We start from the raw sequence: 16,387 nt of genomic DNA on the forward strand, positions 1-16,387 counted from the left end.
TTTTCTTCTTGCCCTCCTGTCCAAAGTTTGGTTCGTATAGAGATACAGAGGTGTTGATCACTGTAAAGCAGATGGGATGTTGGAGTGTGGAAGCATTGCGCCATACTACACTATTTTGTGGTATGGATGGATCCCTCAGCTAATCCTAAATGCTGTCATAGTAGTGGCACAGCTATCACTTATGCACATCACATCTGTGGTGTCTTCTATGTAGATTTGGGTTTTCATACAATGAAATATGAAGTCTAATCTGAGATGTTGCTATGTTAAGGAGCCCAATGAAATACAGAAGCTCTGGAACCTCATGGCCAAAGCCAAGAATGTGATGTGTTATATATAAAGTGTTACTCAGTGTTCACCAAGCTAAGGCTATCTTTGACCTCTCCACATAGGGAACTTGAGGCCTTCCACCTTTCCTGCCTCCTTCGTTTATTTAGATTAACCTCCTGATTCACACAAATGTTTCCACATCCTCAGGGTAGGTTTTGGGGGCTAGCAGCTGTAACAGGATATATCGCTGTCTCGTAGCAAATCATTAGGGATAGATCTTAGTTTGTGGTGTCCTGTGTTGTACTTTTAGCTTTGCTTCTCTGCTCTCATCCACAGCAGCAGATGGGTGTTCACAAAACAAAACACTCAGTTACATTCTGCACTCATTTACATTGATCTAAGTCCAGATTAATTTCACTTTAACGAATGAGTAACTAAGCAAGAGAGGTGGCCAATCGCCACACTTAGCACTAATGAGTGTTTATCTTACCAGTGCTTGCAAAAAAAGCTGATCTGTTTTGTATTCTGAGTTAAAAAGCCCTCTGGTTTGCAGTAATTCTCATCACCAGCGTGTATGACATTCCTTTGGGCTTCCACAGCTGCTTAGAAAACCCTGGTGCAGCACAAAATAACTTAGCCAAGCCACTGGCACTCAGCAAGTATGGGCATGGGATGCTAGGCATGCTCTGCTATGGGTACTTCCCTGGAATTCATGCTGACCTCTGTGTGCTCAGAGCTGTTTCTTGTGATAGCCTCTTTCCATGCAAATAGACCAGCTTTTGTGGAACACCAGCACAGACCTGTATGGGTGGCAGCTGTGGCTGCAGTGAGGGTGGCTCTGCTTTGTTGGAGGGGTTGGTACTCACTCTGGGTTATTCAGAGCCTCAATTAAAGGAGGCAAGCTGCGGTTGTTAGTTATGCTTACTGGGGCAGAGCACAATTGGGCTGGGTCAGTGTGGAGGGAACCCCGTGGATGGTTCAGACAGCTCAGACCTCTGAGAAACCCAGGGAGGGGAAGAGGACAAAGCTCCCGGTGCCAGGCAGGGACACTTGGACTCGCCATACACACAGTCCTGCTCTTTGAAGGGATGTGTGGGAATGGTGCCGGTGCCAACAAATCCTGGCACTGGGGCCTTTGTTCACCAGTGTTATTTGCTGAGCTGATGGATCCTATTTCCATTGCCCTGAAGCAGGAAATGGCAAAAGGCCAACTGGTCCATATTGTGGGGTGTGTTTTGGAGTCACTAAAAAGGGTTTTAAAGAATTGGATTAACTTCCTTAGCTCTGTTTTCCATTCTCTGCATTCCCCTCTCATGTGTATTCTGCTTAATTTTCATAGTGAATTTTTGCCACTTCATGCTTTTGGCCACTCTAACTAATGGTAATTGTACAGAATATTTCTAATCTTATCAGAAAGCTCTAATGAAAAGCTTTAATGTTTCTAGCTGTAATCTTGTAACAGACTTCATCACTCACTGTTCTTTCCTTCACATACAAAATCACCCCCCAGTATGTGCCCTCATACACCTCTGCAAGCACAAACGCCTTCTCACACCATCCGCTTCCAGAAGCAATTTCTTCTTCAGATCAACACAAAACATATCCACTCCCCATGTCTATACTTCTGCAAACTAGCTCAGGTAAACATGCACAAACCTTCCTCACATTCAGTTAAGACTCAAGTCTGTCTTCAAGAGGGTAAGAATCCAGCCTGAAAAAGGTAGCTATCAGCATTGCAGTCCCTATGATAACACTATCAGTTCTCCCTCTGCATAGGCAATGTATAACTGCAAGCCAAACCTCAGTGAATAGGCAACTTCCTAGTAAGTAAAGCTGTGATACTATTTCCCCATAGCCCTCAAGGGACAGATGCTAGAGATGCTATGATTCAGGCCAAGTAACAGCTCTGCACTGATCGCATTGGTTTGCATAGCAGTCTATCTCCTTTGTAGCGTGCACCCACACACCTTCCCCATTGCTTCTGGACCTTACAGGCAGCTGGTAATGACCCTCAGGGAGCTTTCTGTAGGGATGCTCTTCTTCCTCATAAAAAAACAAGGCTGATTGCCCTGAACTTTGCAGGTATTTGTGAGCACTTCTAGCTGTGCCTTCTTTGTGTGTAGAGACACAGGAATATCCCAGCCAAGCTCTTTCCCTGCTCTTCCCTGCTTTTATTTTACCTGGTGCCCAGCACACTCTGTGTGAAGTGTGGGAAATAACTGCTGCAGATCTCCGAGGATTGCTTTTCTGGGTGTTGACATTAGTAGTAATAATCTGCCTCTCTGCTGACACAGAAAGGGGGAACAATATCTAAGATAACAGATGGGGTAGGAAAAAGAACTAAAGCAGTAGAGTCTGCCCAGTTCTCAGTGCCTGTGTGCCTCTTTGGTGCAAGGAGAACATCTCTGTTTTAGTGCTACACAAAGGCATTGACTAACAGGGGTCCTTATGCTGCATGACTGTGTCCACCCACTGCTGTGCACAGTGGATTGTGCTGAGCAGGATCACAGTGCATCCCACCCCAGGTGATGCAGACTGAAGATGAAGAACTTAGCATGAAATCCTTCTTCACGGATGCGCAGCAGAAGCATCTGTGTCTGCTTCTGCAGAAGCATCACTTAGACAAATAAGAAAGTCCAAAAGTAAGAAAAGGAATTGTTACTTGGCCTAAATTTGAAATGCAGGTCTCAGGGGTCCTGAAAAACAAATTAGGGATGTGCAAAATAAACTAAAATAAAACAACACCAAAACAAACACAATAAAACTGCCACAACACTAAACTAGGGAGAATCAGTGCTTTAAATTGTTCAGTGACTCTGCAAGGACACCTTCTGGAGATGGGTTTCACTACAGACCACTTCTATTGAGCTGCTACCGAGGCGTTTGATAACAGTGAACGTCTCCTTCCCTGAATCCACAATATCTTTTCCTTCTGAGACTAGAGAACAATTGCTGCAGGTTGTCCTTCAGGACTCATCAGAGGCTCTCGAGCTGAAATACTGTACTTCTGCCTGCAAGTTTAATTTTATTTATGATTTGAACATCAGTTTCAGCTCTCTCTTTCCTAACTGGCAGCAGATAAAATCATCCACTCCGGCATCATATATCCCTAGGTACATGGGCTTGTAGGGAAAGAAACCTCTCAAAACTGGCTTGGGACCTCTTAATTAAATGCCTGTCATAGGGAAAATGCTAATTCATGAAGCTTGAAACTTCCTGGGAAAAGCTAATTTAGATGAGGTTTTGGTGATGGAGAGGGATTGGAAAAAAGTCTTTAAGTTATTAAAATGTCTCATTATGATTTTTTTTTCCCAAAGTGAAGAAGTTCTGTTTTCAGGTCAAAAATGCCAATTATTTAATATACTTTAAAAAAAATCAGTGCAAACCACGTTTTTCTTCAGAGAGTTAACGCGCTTGGTTCCATAGAGAGGAAACATGGCAATGGTTATGATTACACCAAGATCCAACTTTTTGTGGCTGTGGGGCTGGAGTTAATGTGGAGCATTAACTCCTCCTGGCATATCTATGTGGAGTCTTGGGTTCTATTGTTGGCACACAAGCAGAAGAATAGCATTATTTCATTCCAAATACATGACTAAAACGGCACAGGTGTATCGCACAATGTGGCAGTCCTGTATTATGGCACAGAGCATGACAAATGGGAGCTTTTCCAGCACAGACTGGTTCTTTGTGAGCAATGAAGACCTCAGTGTTCAGAAGTGGCAGTGCTGTAGCTGCTGATTGATACTCACGTGCTTTCTGCTCTTGTATTGTTTTCTTTTTGTACTCCGGGTTGATCCTCTCCCCTCTCTCCCTCTGTGCTTCCCCTGATGCATCATTTCAGACCTCTTTTATATTCCTTAAAAATTATTTATTGTCATTTCCGAGTTGGGAAAACTTGGAGCGGGAGGGCAGGAAGAAGAGGAATCTGAAACATGTACTTGGGTAGAGGAACGGAGCTCAGGTTGTGCCTACTTTAATTGATAGCACCCCAGTGCTTGCTTTCCTTTGTGTAGCAGAGAGAAGAGGGTGCAGATGCCTTCAAAAGCACTTCCCACTTAGTTGCTTTTCTTTCAACTGCTTTCAGGCTTCAGAGGAGAGATTCCTCCAAATGCCCATGACAGTAAAGATCCCAGACCTTACACAACCCTCCTTAGAGAGTATGGGCCTGGTGGCATGTATGGGAACTGGAGGGTGGATGATGTTATTTAGATAAAATTAATATTGGACTGAAATTATGTTTCAAACCATAAGTCAGAAATAAACTCAGTGCTTTCAGCCTGGCTTTTTGTGTTTGAAAGCTGTAAAACCCAGATAGTCTCTTAAAGGTCTTTAAATCTGTAAAGATGCCAAATGCCAATGCCCCTTTTAAAGTCTTTGCATTTAAGAAAATAGGCACTGGGCTTGATCCTGCATTGTGGTACTTGGTCTGGGACAAACCCATGTTCTCAGATGATCAACGACTTCATCCGTACACTGTTTCACAGAATCATAGAATCAAAGTTTCCACTGGTATTCCCTAGGTTTATCCCTGTGAAGATTATCAGAGGGAGGCTTTGTTCTTAAGCGATCACTTCTAAAGAGCTCTGCCACCAAAGAAGTGTCACATTAATCTCTCTAATTGGTGATATGGGGCTTGCACATGCCTGCCATTACCTTCTGCCTCTACGTGGCCAGTTCATGTCTTAGCCATGAAAAGTCAAATTCATGTAGTGGAAGGATGTGGACTGCAACCAACCAAACTCCTGAGTCTGCTGAGGTGCATCTAGGCCCTTCTGCCTGGAGGTTAATTTATCCTGGCTTCTTCTAAGAGGAAACTAAAGTCTTTAAACCCCCTGGATTTTGCAAAGGTGATTTCTTTACAAAACAAAACCAAACCGAGAGTCTAGTTTTGAATTTATATGGGAATTTCATTGCTTTGCTCTTGTGATATAATTATACCACTGCTGGTTAAAGTCCCAAAGCCACCCTCGCAGTAGCCCCCAAAAATACCCACGTGGAAGATGATACTGTTCAATTTGCAGTTGTATAATTATACCAGAGGAGTAATGCTAGTCAGAGTCCCTCTTAAGCATGTCCTTGAGCTATATTTCTCTCTTGAAAGTTATTTGGGAACAACTAGTGTATATTTATTGATCAGCTGAAAAGACATCAGCTTTGAACCAAGTTGCTTCTAATTAATTCACTTTTAGAAGAACTGTGAAGTAATGGAGTGCTGTAGGTGGAATTCTTGTTATTATTCTGGACAAGTCATTGTTCTTACAGCAATTTAATACATAAAATGATGTTTTCAGTCTTCCTAGGTTTTTATTTCTTTAAAAGTAATTTATAAACCTTAACTTGGCTTCTGCCCATTTTGACAGTGCTTGGATTAGGTAACTCTACACTCTTGACTCTTCATCATCAGGGACTGTAGTGATAGGATAAGGGTTGATGGGTTCAAACTTAAACAGGGGAAATTCAGGTTAGATATAAGGAAGAAATTCTTTACTGTGAGGGTGGTGAGGCACTGGAATGGGTTGCCCAAAGAAGTGGTAAATGCTTCATGCCTGGGAGTGTTCAAGATGAGGCTGGACAGAGCCTTGGTTGACATAGTCTAGTGTGAGTTGTCCCTGCCCATGGCAGGGGTGCTGGAACTGGATGACCTTAAGATCCTTTCCAACCCAAACCATTTGATGATTCTATGATTTATCTGCTAATTCAATGATAGGCTACTCAGGAGAAACCCTGCAGTTCACTGGGATTAGGCACATTGCAGGATGAAGCTTCACATCTTTTCCAAGATGCTAGAACCAGAGGAAGCGGTAGACTCGTGCCCTGGAGTAGTAATCAGTTCACAGCCTGGGTGGAAAGCACTGCAGCTGCTAATTGCTTTCTTCAAAACCTTGTGCTGTTTGCCGACAAGCTCCTTGGCACACAGTCTGTGTATTTGTTTAGGGGCAGACACAAGCAAATTAGCTGGGAAGTGCTGAGGCCTTATGCTATATTCGTAGTTCCCATAGTGCCATTTATTCCCTGTGGGAGCATGTGCAAATTAATTCTGTATGCTGCTCACTTAAATAATGCTAATTATGCCAGTCCTCTTGACAATATATGTCTGCTGTCAGTCGTCCAACAAGTTTCTTGTGTTTGGTGTGGGTGTGTTAGATGGGGAGAGGCTATCAGTGAATCCTGAAGTGTAGGTACCCCTTGGAAAGATGAATCTTCATCAAGATTCAGGAGCTTCTATAGGAACTTTTAAAGAGCATCTGAAGATAGGCTGAGGGTTAGAGGATGGGATCTACCTGAAGAAAGGGCTGTTGCACTCTTTGGTGGTCCCTGTGTTGGTGTGGTTGTGTAGTTTTCACTTGATATGTGCTGTTGGGGTGTGAGTACTTTTAGCAGGATGGGCTCTTTTAGAATCAACATCCAGAACATGGGACAGACGTAAAAGAGAAATAAAAAGGCAAGGGGTGGTGGCAAAAGGAGAAGACACAGAAACTTGTATCCAGGGTGAGGATAACTACATAGCACAGCCTGCTCCTTTGTGTTTTCACATTTATGGGAACAGATCCAGTGTAAGTGACAGGAGCTAAATGTAGGAGAAGAATTTACCTTTTGTTTTCTTTTTTTCACCTTCAAAAGGACTTCATGTGTTTTTCAAATTCTAGAGCTCCTTGCATTTCCCCTGTCCCTACTTAAACAGCATACAGCATTTCTTGGCTATGCACTCAGTCCCTTTCCCACTTTCTCATTTGAACTGATGCATTTAAAGATTGGTGACCTGTGACCATAAAATGAATTTAGCATTTGTGCCCAAGAGGCTTCTTTTGATCTTTATTACCAAGCTCTTAGCAAAGGGTGATATTTATGGGCTGTACCTAAACTGGTAACCATAAATGTGGCCAGAAGCATTTCTGTGCAGTGTAATGTACTCATCTGCACCAGTGTCTGGCACATTTTGGCCCCAGCAAGCTAAAATTCTGTTGGAATATTTCTAGGGCCCAGATGGGTCCTTGTAATGTGCCAGGGAGTGTTCATGTTCAGCAGCTGCCTTGTTTGGAGGCTGACCATTTGCTAGCATAGATGTGGGCTAGAACATGTCTTGGCCTCAGTATCCAGAAATGCACCCAACCATGCTTGTTTTAATTGGATGGATGTAACTGTGGAGCCTTTGATAGATGTCTAACTCAGAAATCATGCGTGTAACCAGCAGGATGAGAGTAGCTTTTTCAGAGGTGAATCAGGGCACATAAATTGGGTTTCTGCTCTGAATTGCCCTCTAAAGGAACCTTGTTTCTCCTTTCATGTAGACAGAGCCAAAGAAGAGCATCCTCTTTCCTGGGACCTTACATATGTGATGCATGAATGCTTTCTGGGTATAAAACCTAGTAGTAATTTCTCGTGCCCTTTGTGTGGAATATAACATGTACTGAACAGTGCCAGGCACTGAATATGTGGCTAGAGAACCACATCTTCTGGCTGCTGTGCTGATAAAAGGGGAAGGACCCCTGCAAATGCTGATATCTACATTCCCAGTGCAGTCACCCGGGACCTACTCAGAAACCAGGCAAGTCTGGAGAGTAATTCAGCTGGGTTTTGATGTGTTTTTACAATAACGTTTTAGTAGAAAAATATAACTGCCTTGGGATATTATGAGGAGTAGGGGGGGCTGTAGCTGTGTTAGCTCAGTCTGCAGGCTGTGCTGTGGGGAGGGTTTGTTCTTCCCTTTTCATTGTGGGCATTTATGATGCCCATCACTGTGATGACAGAAGTGCAAATATGGAAACTTCATCCAGAACCAACGTTGGCCTTATTTAAAGGGAAAAAGGCAGAATCCACCTTGGCTCCTGTAGCAATGAATGAGTGATTTTCCTGGCACTGATGGACTTTAAACTTCACAGTTTTGTCATACAGTGTAATCTCAGAATGGGAGTGAGAATTTCATAAGGCATTAAACTGCAAGGTGGAATCGTGTAATTGCTGCGATGCTCTGTTTTATCTACACCTTGCCCAAATTATAATGTTAGTATAGAAGCAATTGCAGTATCATTACACTGTCAGTTCCACCACTGCAGTTGAAAAAATATGCCAGTTGTTTTTTTTCTTATGGATTTATTTCCAAGGGTGGGTGGCATTTAAGGGTTGGTTCGTTTGCTGGGAAAGAATATCTGACAAAGAACATTTGCCAAAAGCATTTAGTGGATATGGACAGAGTGTGGAGGTGTTTTAAAAGAAGTATTTTTAAAAGAGTGAGGAAAAAAAAACCCCACCTCTTTAAATGCTGAGGCTTCATCATGGTCCATATACAGTGTTTTATAAAAGAACAAATAAAGGTAGTGCTATATATAGGCATCACTTTCATCATCAAGTGACTGCAGGGAGTTAAGCGTGCTGGAGGAACTGTTGCACAGTGAACTGCCTAAATAATTGAAGAGCAGAACTAATGGGGTCTGAGAAAGCTCCTCTGAGAAACTGCTTTCATAAAATCTTAAGGAAAAATCTTATCACTAGGCCCTTCCCCTTTAAGTGTAGGCTTCAGTGGGGAAACTGTCAATATTAACTACATCAAAAATGAAACTTTCTCTATGTGGGTGCATTCCCACTCCTATATCCCCCAAATCTCTTTCTTGCAAGGTTGTTATGGCTCAGCTCTGAAAAGCATACAAGATTCACAGTTCATCTTTGGCTAGTGGCTAAAGAGCTAAAGAAGAGCTATTCCTTGCAAATATTTTGAAGTCTGGTTCAAAGTTTTGGGAGACCTGCATTTACAGTTCTGGTGTCCTCAACATGAGAAGGACATGGAGCTGTTGGAGTAAGTCCAGAGGAGGCCATGAGGATGATCAGGGACTGGAGCACCTCCCATATGAAGACAGGCTGAGAAAGTTGGGGCTGTTCAGCCTGGAGAAGAGAAGCTGTGTGGAGACCTCAGAGCAGCCTTCCGGTATCTGAAAGGGGCCTACAAGGACGCTGGAGAGGGCTCTTCACTAGGGACTGTAGTGATAGAACAAGGGGTGATGGGTTCAAACAGTGGAAGTTCGGGCCGGATATAAGGAAGAAGTTCTTTACTGTGAGGGTGTTGAGGCACTGGAACAAGTTGCCTAGAGAAGTGATAAATGCTCCATCCTTGGTAGTGTTCAAAGCCAGGCTGGATGGAGCCTTGGGTGACATGATCTAGTGTGAGGTATCACTTTCCATGGCAGGGGGGTTGAAACTGTACGATCTTAAGCTCCTTTCCAACCCAAACCATTCTATGATTCTATGATTTAGTGAGACCTGCATTTGCTGGGCTGTGTCTTTAACTTTGGATAGAATTTATGGTGGGCTATGGGATATGGGAATGGAGTCATGGTGGAAATGCAGTGAGTAGCTGGGTGCTGCTGAGACTCTGGAATCCTAAAACACAGTAATAAATAATGTTTGCTTTAACCTTCTTGTGCTCCTATTTTCACCTCTCTGCTTTATCCTTGTAACTTGACAGCTACACTTGTTCAGCATTCATTATACACAAGTCCCTGGAGGAACCCTTGGCAGCTTAGGGCTTTCTTATTCTTGAAAGAATAAAAATGAAAATGAAGAAGCTGCTTCAGCAGAGTCCTCGGGGCAAAAGGATGGAGTGCTGGCAGCTGGGGGTAGCACTTTACTGGGAAGGGTTCTCAGTAGCAAGCCCTAAGGGACAGCAGGATCACACTGTTCCTGGCCAGGGGTTGCTATAATGAACACCATGCTGTGACTTTGACCAAGCTTTCCAAGTGAGGGAGTTGCCTTCAAAACTGTGTTTTGGAAAACAGCTACTCAGCTTGGACTCATGCAGAAGGCAGGTCTTGGAATAGTTATGCTCTTTCTACAGAACAAATAGAAATGAAGCTTCAAAAACCTGTGGGGAGAGGGGGCACTCAGTGGTCAATCAGTGTGAGCTTCCTTTCCCTTTCCCTTTCCCTTTCCCTTTCCCTTTCCCTTTCCCTTTCCCTTTCCCTTTCCCTTTCCCTTTCCCTTTCCCTTTCCCTCTCCCTTCCTTTCCCCTTTCTCTTTCCTTTTATCCCATTCCTTTCCCCTTTCACTTCCCCTTCCTTTCTCCTTCTTCTCCTTCCCTTTCCCCCCACTCATTTCTTTCTGCTCTTTTCTCCTTTTCTTTTTCCATTTCATTATCCCTTTCCTTTACCTTTCTTTTGGAATGGCTTGGAGGTAAAAAGACTTAAACTCTCAGATCATTCATATTGTTCTTTTCCAAACTCGCAGCCCTGTTCTTACAGTTTCACTACAATATGTTATTAATGTTAATTTAACACTAGTGAGAATTCCTGAGATGACATGCTCCTCTGATGTGTCTCTTTCATTGCATATACTCTGTAAAATGTATAGTCTTTTTTAATTCTAAAATATTTGACAGCTTAGGGATTTTTTCATAGGGAATATTCTGAAGGATGATACGTAAAAGTGAGGCTTAAATCACTTGTTCTTATCAAACAGACCTCAGTAGGCTTTGCTTACAGAAAAGGCTGTTATCTGCAGTTATATCAGTCTCAGAAAACTACATTGTGCTTCCTTGAACAAGAAGCTCATGCAAACCAGGTCAGCTTGTTCAGTGCTGGGCAGGATTCAGAAGAGGATTTCATGGTCTTATGAAGGACAGGAAGGCCCATGTTCTTCAGATGCTTAGGTGTATCTATGATGGGAATTGCCTCACCCAACTTTACCTGCTTTAAAGTGAAGCATCTGTTGCAAAAGAGATAGTCAAGTTTTGTCAATATTCAGTGCAGAGAGAGTGGTGCATTCCATTCTATACCTGGCATTCAGGAGAGCTGTAGGCACTGTAGATAGCTTAGATTAGATTAGAGTTTCTCAGTACCCAATGTATCATATCAGTTCTTGTTACCTTCCCACTGAAATGGAGCTTTGCCTTGCTGAACCTCATGGGGTTCACATGGACCCACTTCTCAAGCTTGGTCAGGTCCCTCTGGATGGCATCCTGTCAGTCAGGGGTATCAGTTACACTACTTAGGTTGGTGTCAGCTGAAAACTTGTAGAGATATAACTTGCCAGGACAAGACTAATTATGGGACTTTGAAATGATGATAATGTAACACTCTTAAAAAAGACAAAATGATTCATATGTGTAACTATAGACCAGCTTGCCTGATCTCACTCACAACAAAATAATAACTGATGGCAAGAACAGTGAATATAGCATTACAGAATGAGAATTATTATGTATCCCTATTCAAGGATTATAATTTTAGGAGAAAGAGGTCATCTCTAACAAAGCTGATATCTTTCTGTGGAGAGTTACAGTTTGGTTGATATGGTAACTATCTGGATATAATACTTTTGTTCTTATGCATTGTTATTGCATATTCAATGACATTTGCATTAAAAAGTGGCACTGTACAATGGATTAAGAGCTGACTGATCTCACGTAGCAAGTGTCAATGGAAAGTCATCATTTTTAGTGCAACTGTAAAAGGGATATATAGCAGTTCTGGTGTTATTAAAGATTTCCATGAACCACATGGACATAAATGCAAAATCTTTGCTGGTGAAATTTGTGGATGAAGCAAAAATTGCCTAAAGTTGATGACAAGAAAGTCGTTTTAAACAATACCTATTTAAAGGAACTGCAAGCTTGCATAGAATTGGATGGGAGAGGATGTAGCAAGGACCAGTGCCTGAAAGCTGAGATCAGTCAGTTGTATCTTCTGTCTTGCAAATCTGTGTTTACAAATTAGAGGAGATGTAGCTGCAGTGCAGATTTTAATACTCTTTCTGCCATTAGCAGTGGGTGCTCATTGTTGCAAGTCCTCCAAGCACTGTGAGTCTTCACTCAAAGTTTGGGCTGGTAGCAGCAGAAAGAACAGGCATAAACACTCTTTGATGTTAAAATGTTCACCTGTATGAGGGCTCTCATTGAAAGGCTTCATAGGAGAAGAACAGCTTTAGTCTTGCCTTTAATGTCAATGCGCCCTTGGGTGTATCAATGAGACCTATTCGCTGGCTGGGATTGATTGATGTGCAGTCAGTGCGGCACTGCTGCTCCTTTGGACACAATTATAGGTGCTGCTAACTTAGATGGGAAAGCACTAACCTCTTTTGTGCCCCTGTGAGTTATTCTGTAACTGGAAGTGAGGATTGCAATGGTTTTCTTTCCCTTATGGACTATTTATGCTTGTGCCTTAGATGCAGCCTGGAAGGGAGAAGCCAAAAGGAGCAGAGGGCATTTTACAAATGAGGGCCAAAGTCAGGCCATGGTTCTTTAAGAGGTAATAAAGAGATTTAGAAGACAGAGCTGGAAGAAGTGAATAATATTAAGATTGGAATTTCTGTTTCTTGTGGCAGAAGAGGTCTGAAACAAGGCCAAGCACATAAGTTTGCTTTATGGTCCAAGTTCCAAAACAGGAGCTAAAACAAGGAGGATTTCAGTAGCTCGTACTTCCCTGCTAGAAAGCCATGGTTCATTCTAATTGGACCTGGTGGAGAGTGTCTGATGTCATTAGAGATAGGAGTGATAATTTATATATCTATAGATCAGACATTACCTCCTTGTTGCATGAAGACGTACACTGCTGTGTCTGAGATGTTTTATTCTTCCCTGTGTATCTCTCAGGAGTCCTGGGAAGCAGAGATGAATGATATATTTTTGTGGTTTTATTCATACCTTCCATTTGTTTATTCTTTACTGGGAAATTTTACTTGTTTTGATTTCTGATATTCCTTATTTTGTCATACTGTACTTTACTTATTTAGCCACACATCTTCTAGTTCAAAGACTGGGGCTCAGAAGTGCTGTTTACTGCACTGACTCAGTAACAAAAAGAGCTTCATTGTTAGCAAAGACAACACTTAAAGGATCAGTGTAACATCTGCACAGGGCTTCTGACACTTCTAAGCAAATATTTTGTCAGTACAGCTTGGTTTGGAATGGGAATAGAGGTGGCCTAAATTTGCCTTTTGGAAGTCCTAATGGCTTAAAAGTTTTTCAGCTTTTAAAGCTCACCCTGCAAGGGAGAGCTTAGGTATTGCATTGGGAAGTTGTGCAGACCTCTGATGGAGGGGAAAGTACCACATGGTTTCACATGTCGGATGTTAAGACATAAGCATGTTTGAGTGATGTATTAGTCAGTATTGGCTCCTGGTGTGGTGAACAGAAGAAAAAAAGTGACTATTCTGAATTTTATCTATGGAAGCAGCAGCCCTAAAGATGTTCAAAGAAAATCTGAAATGCCCTGGAAAACAGTTACTTGCATGAGTAACCAACCTCTGGCCTCACTCATTGCTGCGGCAAAGGGGTGGTTGAATGCATTTGCTTCCAATCGCTGCATTGGCTCTTGGGGCTTCTGGCAATGTCTACTAAAGTCCCTATTTCTTACACTGAACTGAGTGCTTCACCTGCAGCTGATAATCTAGACTGTATATTTATTAGCACAATAAAGCAGGAAAAATACCTGTTTTCATTGCTAGGCTTAAGCAAACACTATGGAATATTGGATTGTTTTTTACTGAGAGCTATGAGCAGAAGAGATGCAAGTCCTACTGGTAATGTCCTCAGAAAACTCATTTTTACCTCATACTTGTGGATGTAGCTTCACAAACAAGTTAGACCTTCTGCAGCAATTCTTCAGAGATCCCTGTGAGATTGTTCCCCACTGGTGAGGGCATTGCCTTCATTTCCTGGCTCCCCATCCTTTAGGGAGTAGTTGGTCCTTGGTGCTCCTTTACAGGCACAACAATTAATGATACTGAAGGAATAATGTGCTAAACACCAGCTGGAGATGATGCTAGGTACATTATGCATCAAGTTGAGTATTGCAACTGCAGAGAATATGTATATTAGCAGGTCTCCAACTGGGCAAATGAAGAAATGGGACTTGGCTGTCCCCATCTGGTTGTTCTTTAACTTAGAGAAAGGACATAAATGTGGGACTGTGCAGGTGGTGAAAAGTCAAGGGTTCCGCTTTATATTCTCATTACACTGATTCCTTGGGCTACCTGCCCCCATTGTTTACAAGTGTGCAATTACCCATTGATCTGGGAAAACAAAACATAAATATATGTTACTAAAAATATGGCAAGAAGGAGGTGGATAGGTAGACAATTCTCTGCAGAAAAGCGTTTACCTGCAATTGTGTTGACACTAATTGGGAGCATAAGAAATGGCTGACAAAAGCTGGATATTGCCATTACTCTTTTGAAACCTGTGTGTAGGGGTGAATATTCAAAGTTTTAGTCATATTTAACTCTACTTTCTGTTTGAACAAACTCAAGTTGCAGACACATAAATAGTCACGGTCCTGAAGGAACATTAACAGGTGAATCACGCATAACACAGTAAGATACAGGAAGCTGGGCTAGATTAATCTATTCTGTTTGGCTTCTTGGCTGGTCAGTCACCAAAAGTGCCTTAAAACCAGACACAGTGTATTGTGTCTCTTGCCCACCATGTGGTTAGGGGCTAGGATAAAGGAAAGGCATTTAGGGCATGCAGATTGGGAACAGAATTACTGCTCCAGGACCATGTGCAAGTATTGGACAAAGCCCAGGTGATTAGTCTTTGTTAGTTCTATAGCTTCCAAAATGATGTGTTTACTTGGGATAATTTTGTACTGGTTCTTTTGCTTTTCAGATGTCCTTTGTCCAAATGTCCATGTGGAAGGAGACAGATTCAAACACACCAGTGGGGGAACTGATGAGATTCCAGGTAAAAAGATTCACTTTCCTACTTGAAATAATATAACTGTGCATTTCTAAAGTGATGCTCTGATTCATTTCACCTTTCCTATTTGACATTTTCTTATTCCAACATGTATTCAGTAGTGGGAAAGTATATTAGAAACTGCAGGACTGGAAAAAAAGTTACCACTTGACAGTTGACAGCAAAATAATCATGAGCTTTCTTCTGATATGACAGCAAATTAAAACAATGATCGAGCTTAGTGTAGTAGATAAAGAAATGCAGTAAGTTTTGGAAATTACTTCCCTTTTTACCACTCCTCATTTGGTGCACTTTGATGTCCATTTATTCGATCTTTGATTTCTGTGGGACCTCCAACCACAATGGTAATTACTGCTGAAGAAATCCTTATATGTGTGTATAGAAGGGGAAAAAAATGGAAAAGGGAAAAAGTCTCAAGAAGAACCAACATTTCTGACATGCTGGTGAAAGATCAAGAGGAAAACCAGTCTGGTGATACCTCTGCTTTTCTGTGAGTTCTGATATGTCTTGCCAGCCAGCTGAAGGACTTAATCTGTCAGATATATACATGGCTGTGCCTCTTTTCTAGCCCCCAAGACTGAGCTGTTGGCATAGAAAACCTGCCTATCAAGGATGTACTGGGAATATTCATGACTGACCCAAGAACATAAGCCACTGCAGTGGGAAGCCAGAGGCCCTTCTGCAACTTGATTATGAGTAGAAATGGTCAAGGTTTGACAGCTCTGCCAATCGCTCAGAGTTTTTCAGTGGGGGATTTTTCACTGCCTGCACAAAATATCAGTTCCAACTGTGCAGTCTGTAGGCAGCTTATTTTGGCTGCAGTCTGATTACATCTAAGCCTGTGAGAATGCTAGGTGGTAACATATTTTCTGGTTATTAAACCCAAACTCATAATCCCAAACCACCCATTTTCAACTGCTGTCGATTCCTAGGTCTTGCATTAACCTGCTCTGACAGTCCTGTGGTCACTGGGCTGTGCAAACACGGTAAAGCTACACAGCAAATAGCCCTACTGATTCTGAATGAACTTATTTATAGTGGAAACTGGATCTGAATCCATCAAAATGGATTTTGTCCCTCCTCACATAGAAATCTCTCTTCCATAGAAGATGATCATCTTCTATGTGCACCTTTCCAGAAGAATGGAATTGTAACTGGCTGCTATGGCTAGCTCATGTTTATCTGAATTTTAATTCAAGTGCTAACGAATAGACTCTATGCTTTTATCTGGCTTCAAAAATCTATCTGCTGTTGAAGACTCCCACTTCAGGTCTGGCACAAAACTTCTGAGTAGAGTGAGGCATAGATACACATATGCATGTATAATTATATATCTATATGCATATATTTATGTTCTTTGGTAAAGTATTTGACTTATTTTTTCTTTAACCTTCAAATCCCGCTTACCTCGTAGTAAGCAAGACAACATTC

General features: G+C 42.0%; 1 protein-coding gene across 1 annotated transcript in view; it reads left to right on the forward strand.

The window, feature by feature from the left end:
• The window catches only part of COL22A1 (collagen type XXII alpha 1 chain), a 220,972-nt gene that overhangs the window by 49,906 nt on the left and 154,679 nt on the right, over positions 1–16,387 (forward strand). Inside the window, exon 4 of the mRNA XM_005145496.3 lies at positions 14,867–14,941. Within this exon, the coding sequence (XP_005145553.3) occupies positions 14,867–14,941 (75 nt within the window). The remainder of the gene's footprint in view (positions 1–14,866; positions 14,942–16,387) is intronic.

The sequence above is a fragment of the Melopsittacus undulatus genome, chromosome 1, assembly GCF_012275295.1.
Source record: "Melopsittacus undulatus isolate bMelUnd1 chromosome 1, bMelUnd1.mat.Z, whole genome shotgun sequence".
NCBI lineage: Eukaryota > Metazoa > Chordata > Aves > Psittaciformes > Psittaculidae > Melopsittacus > Melopsittacus undulatus.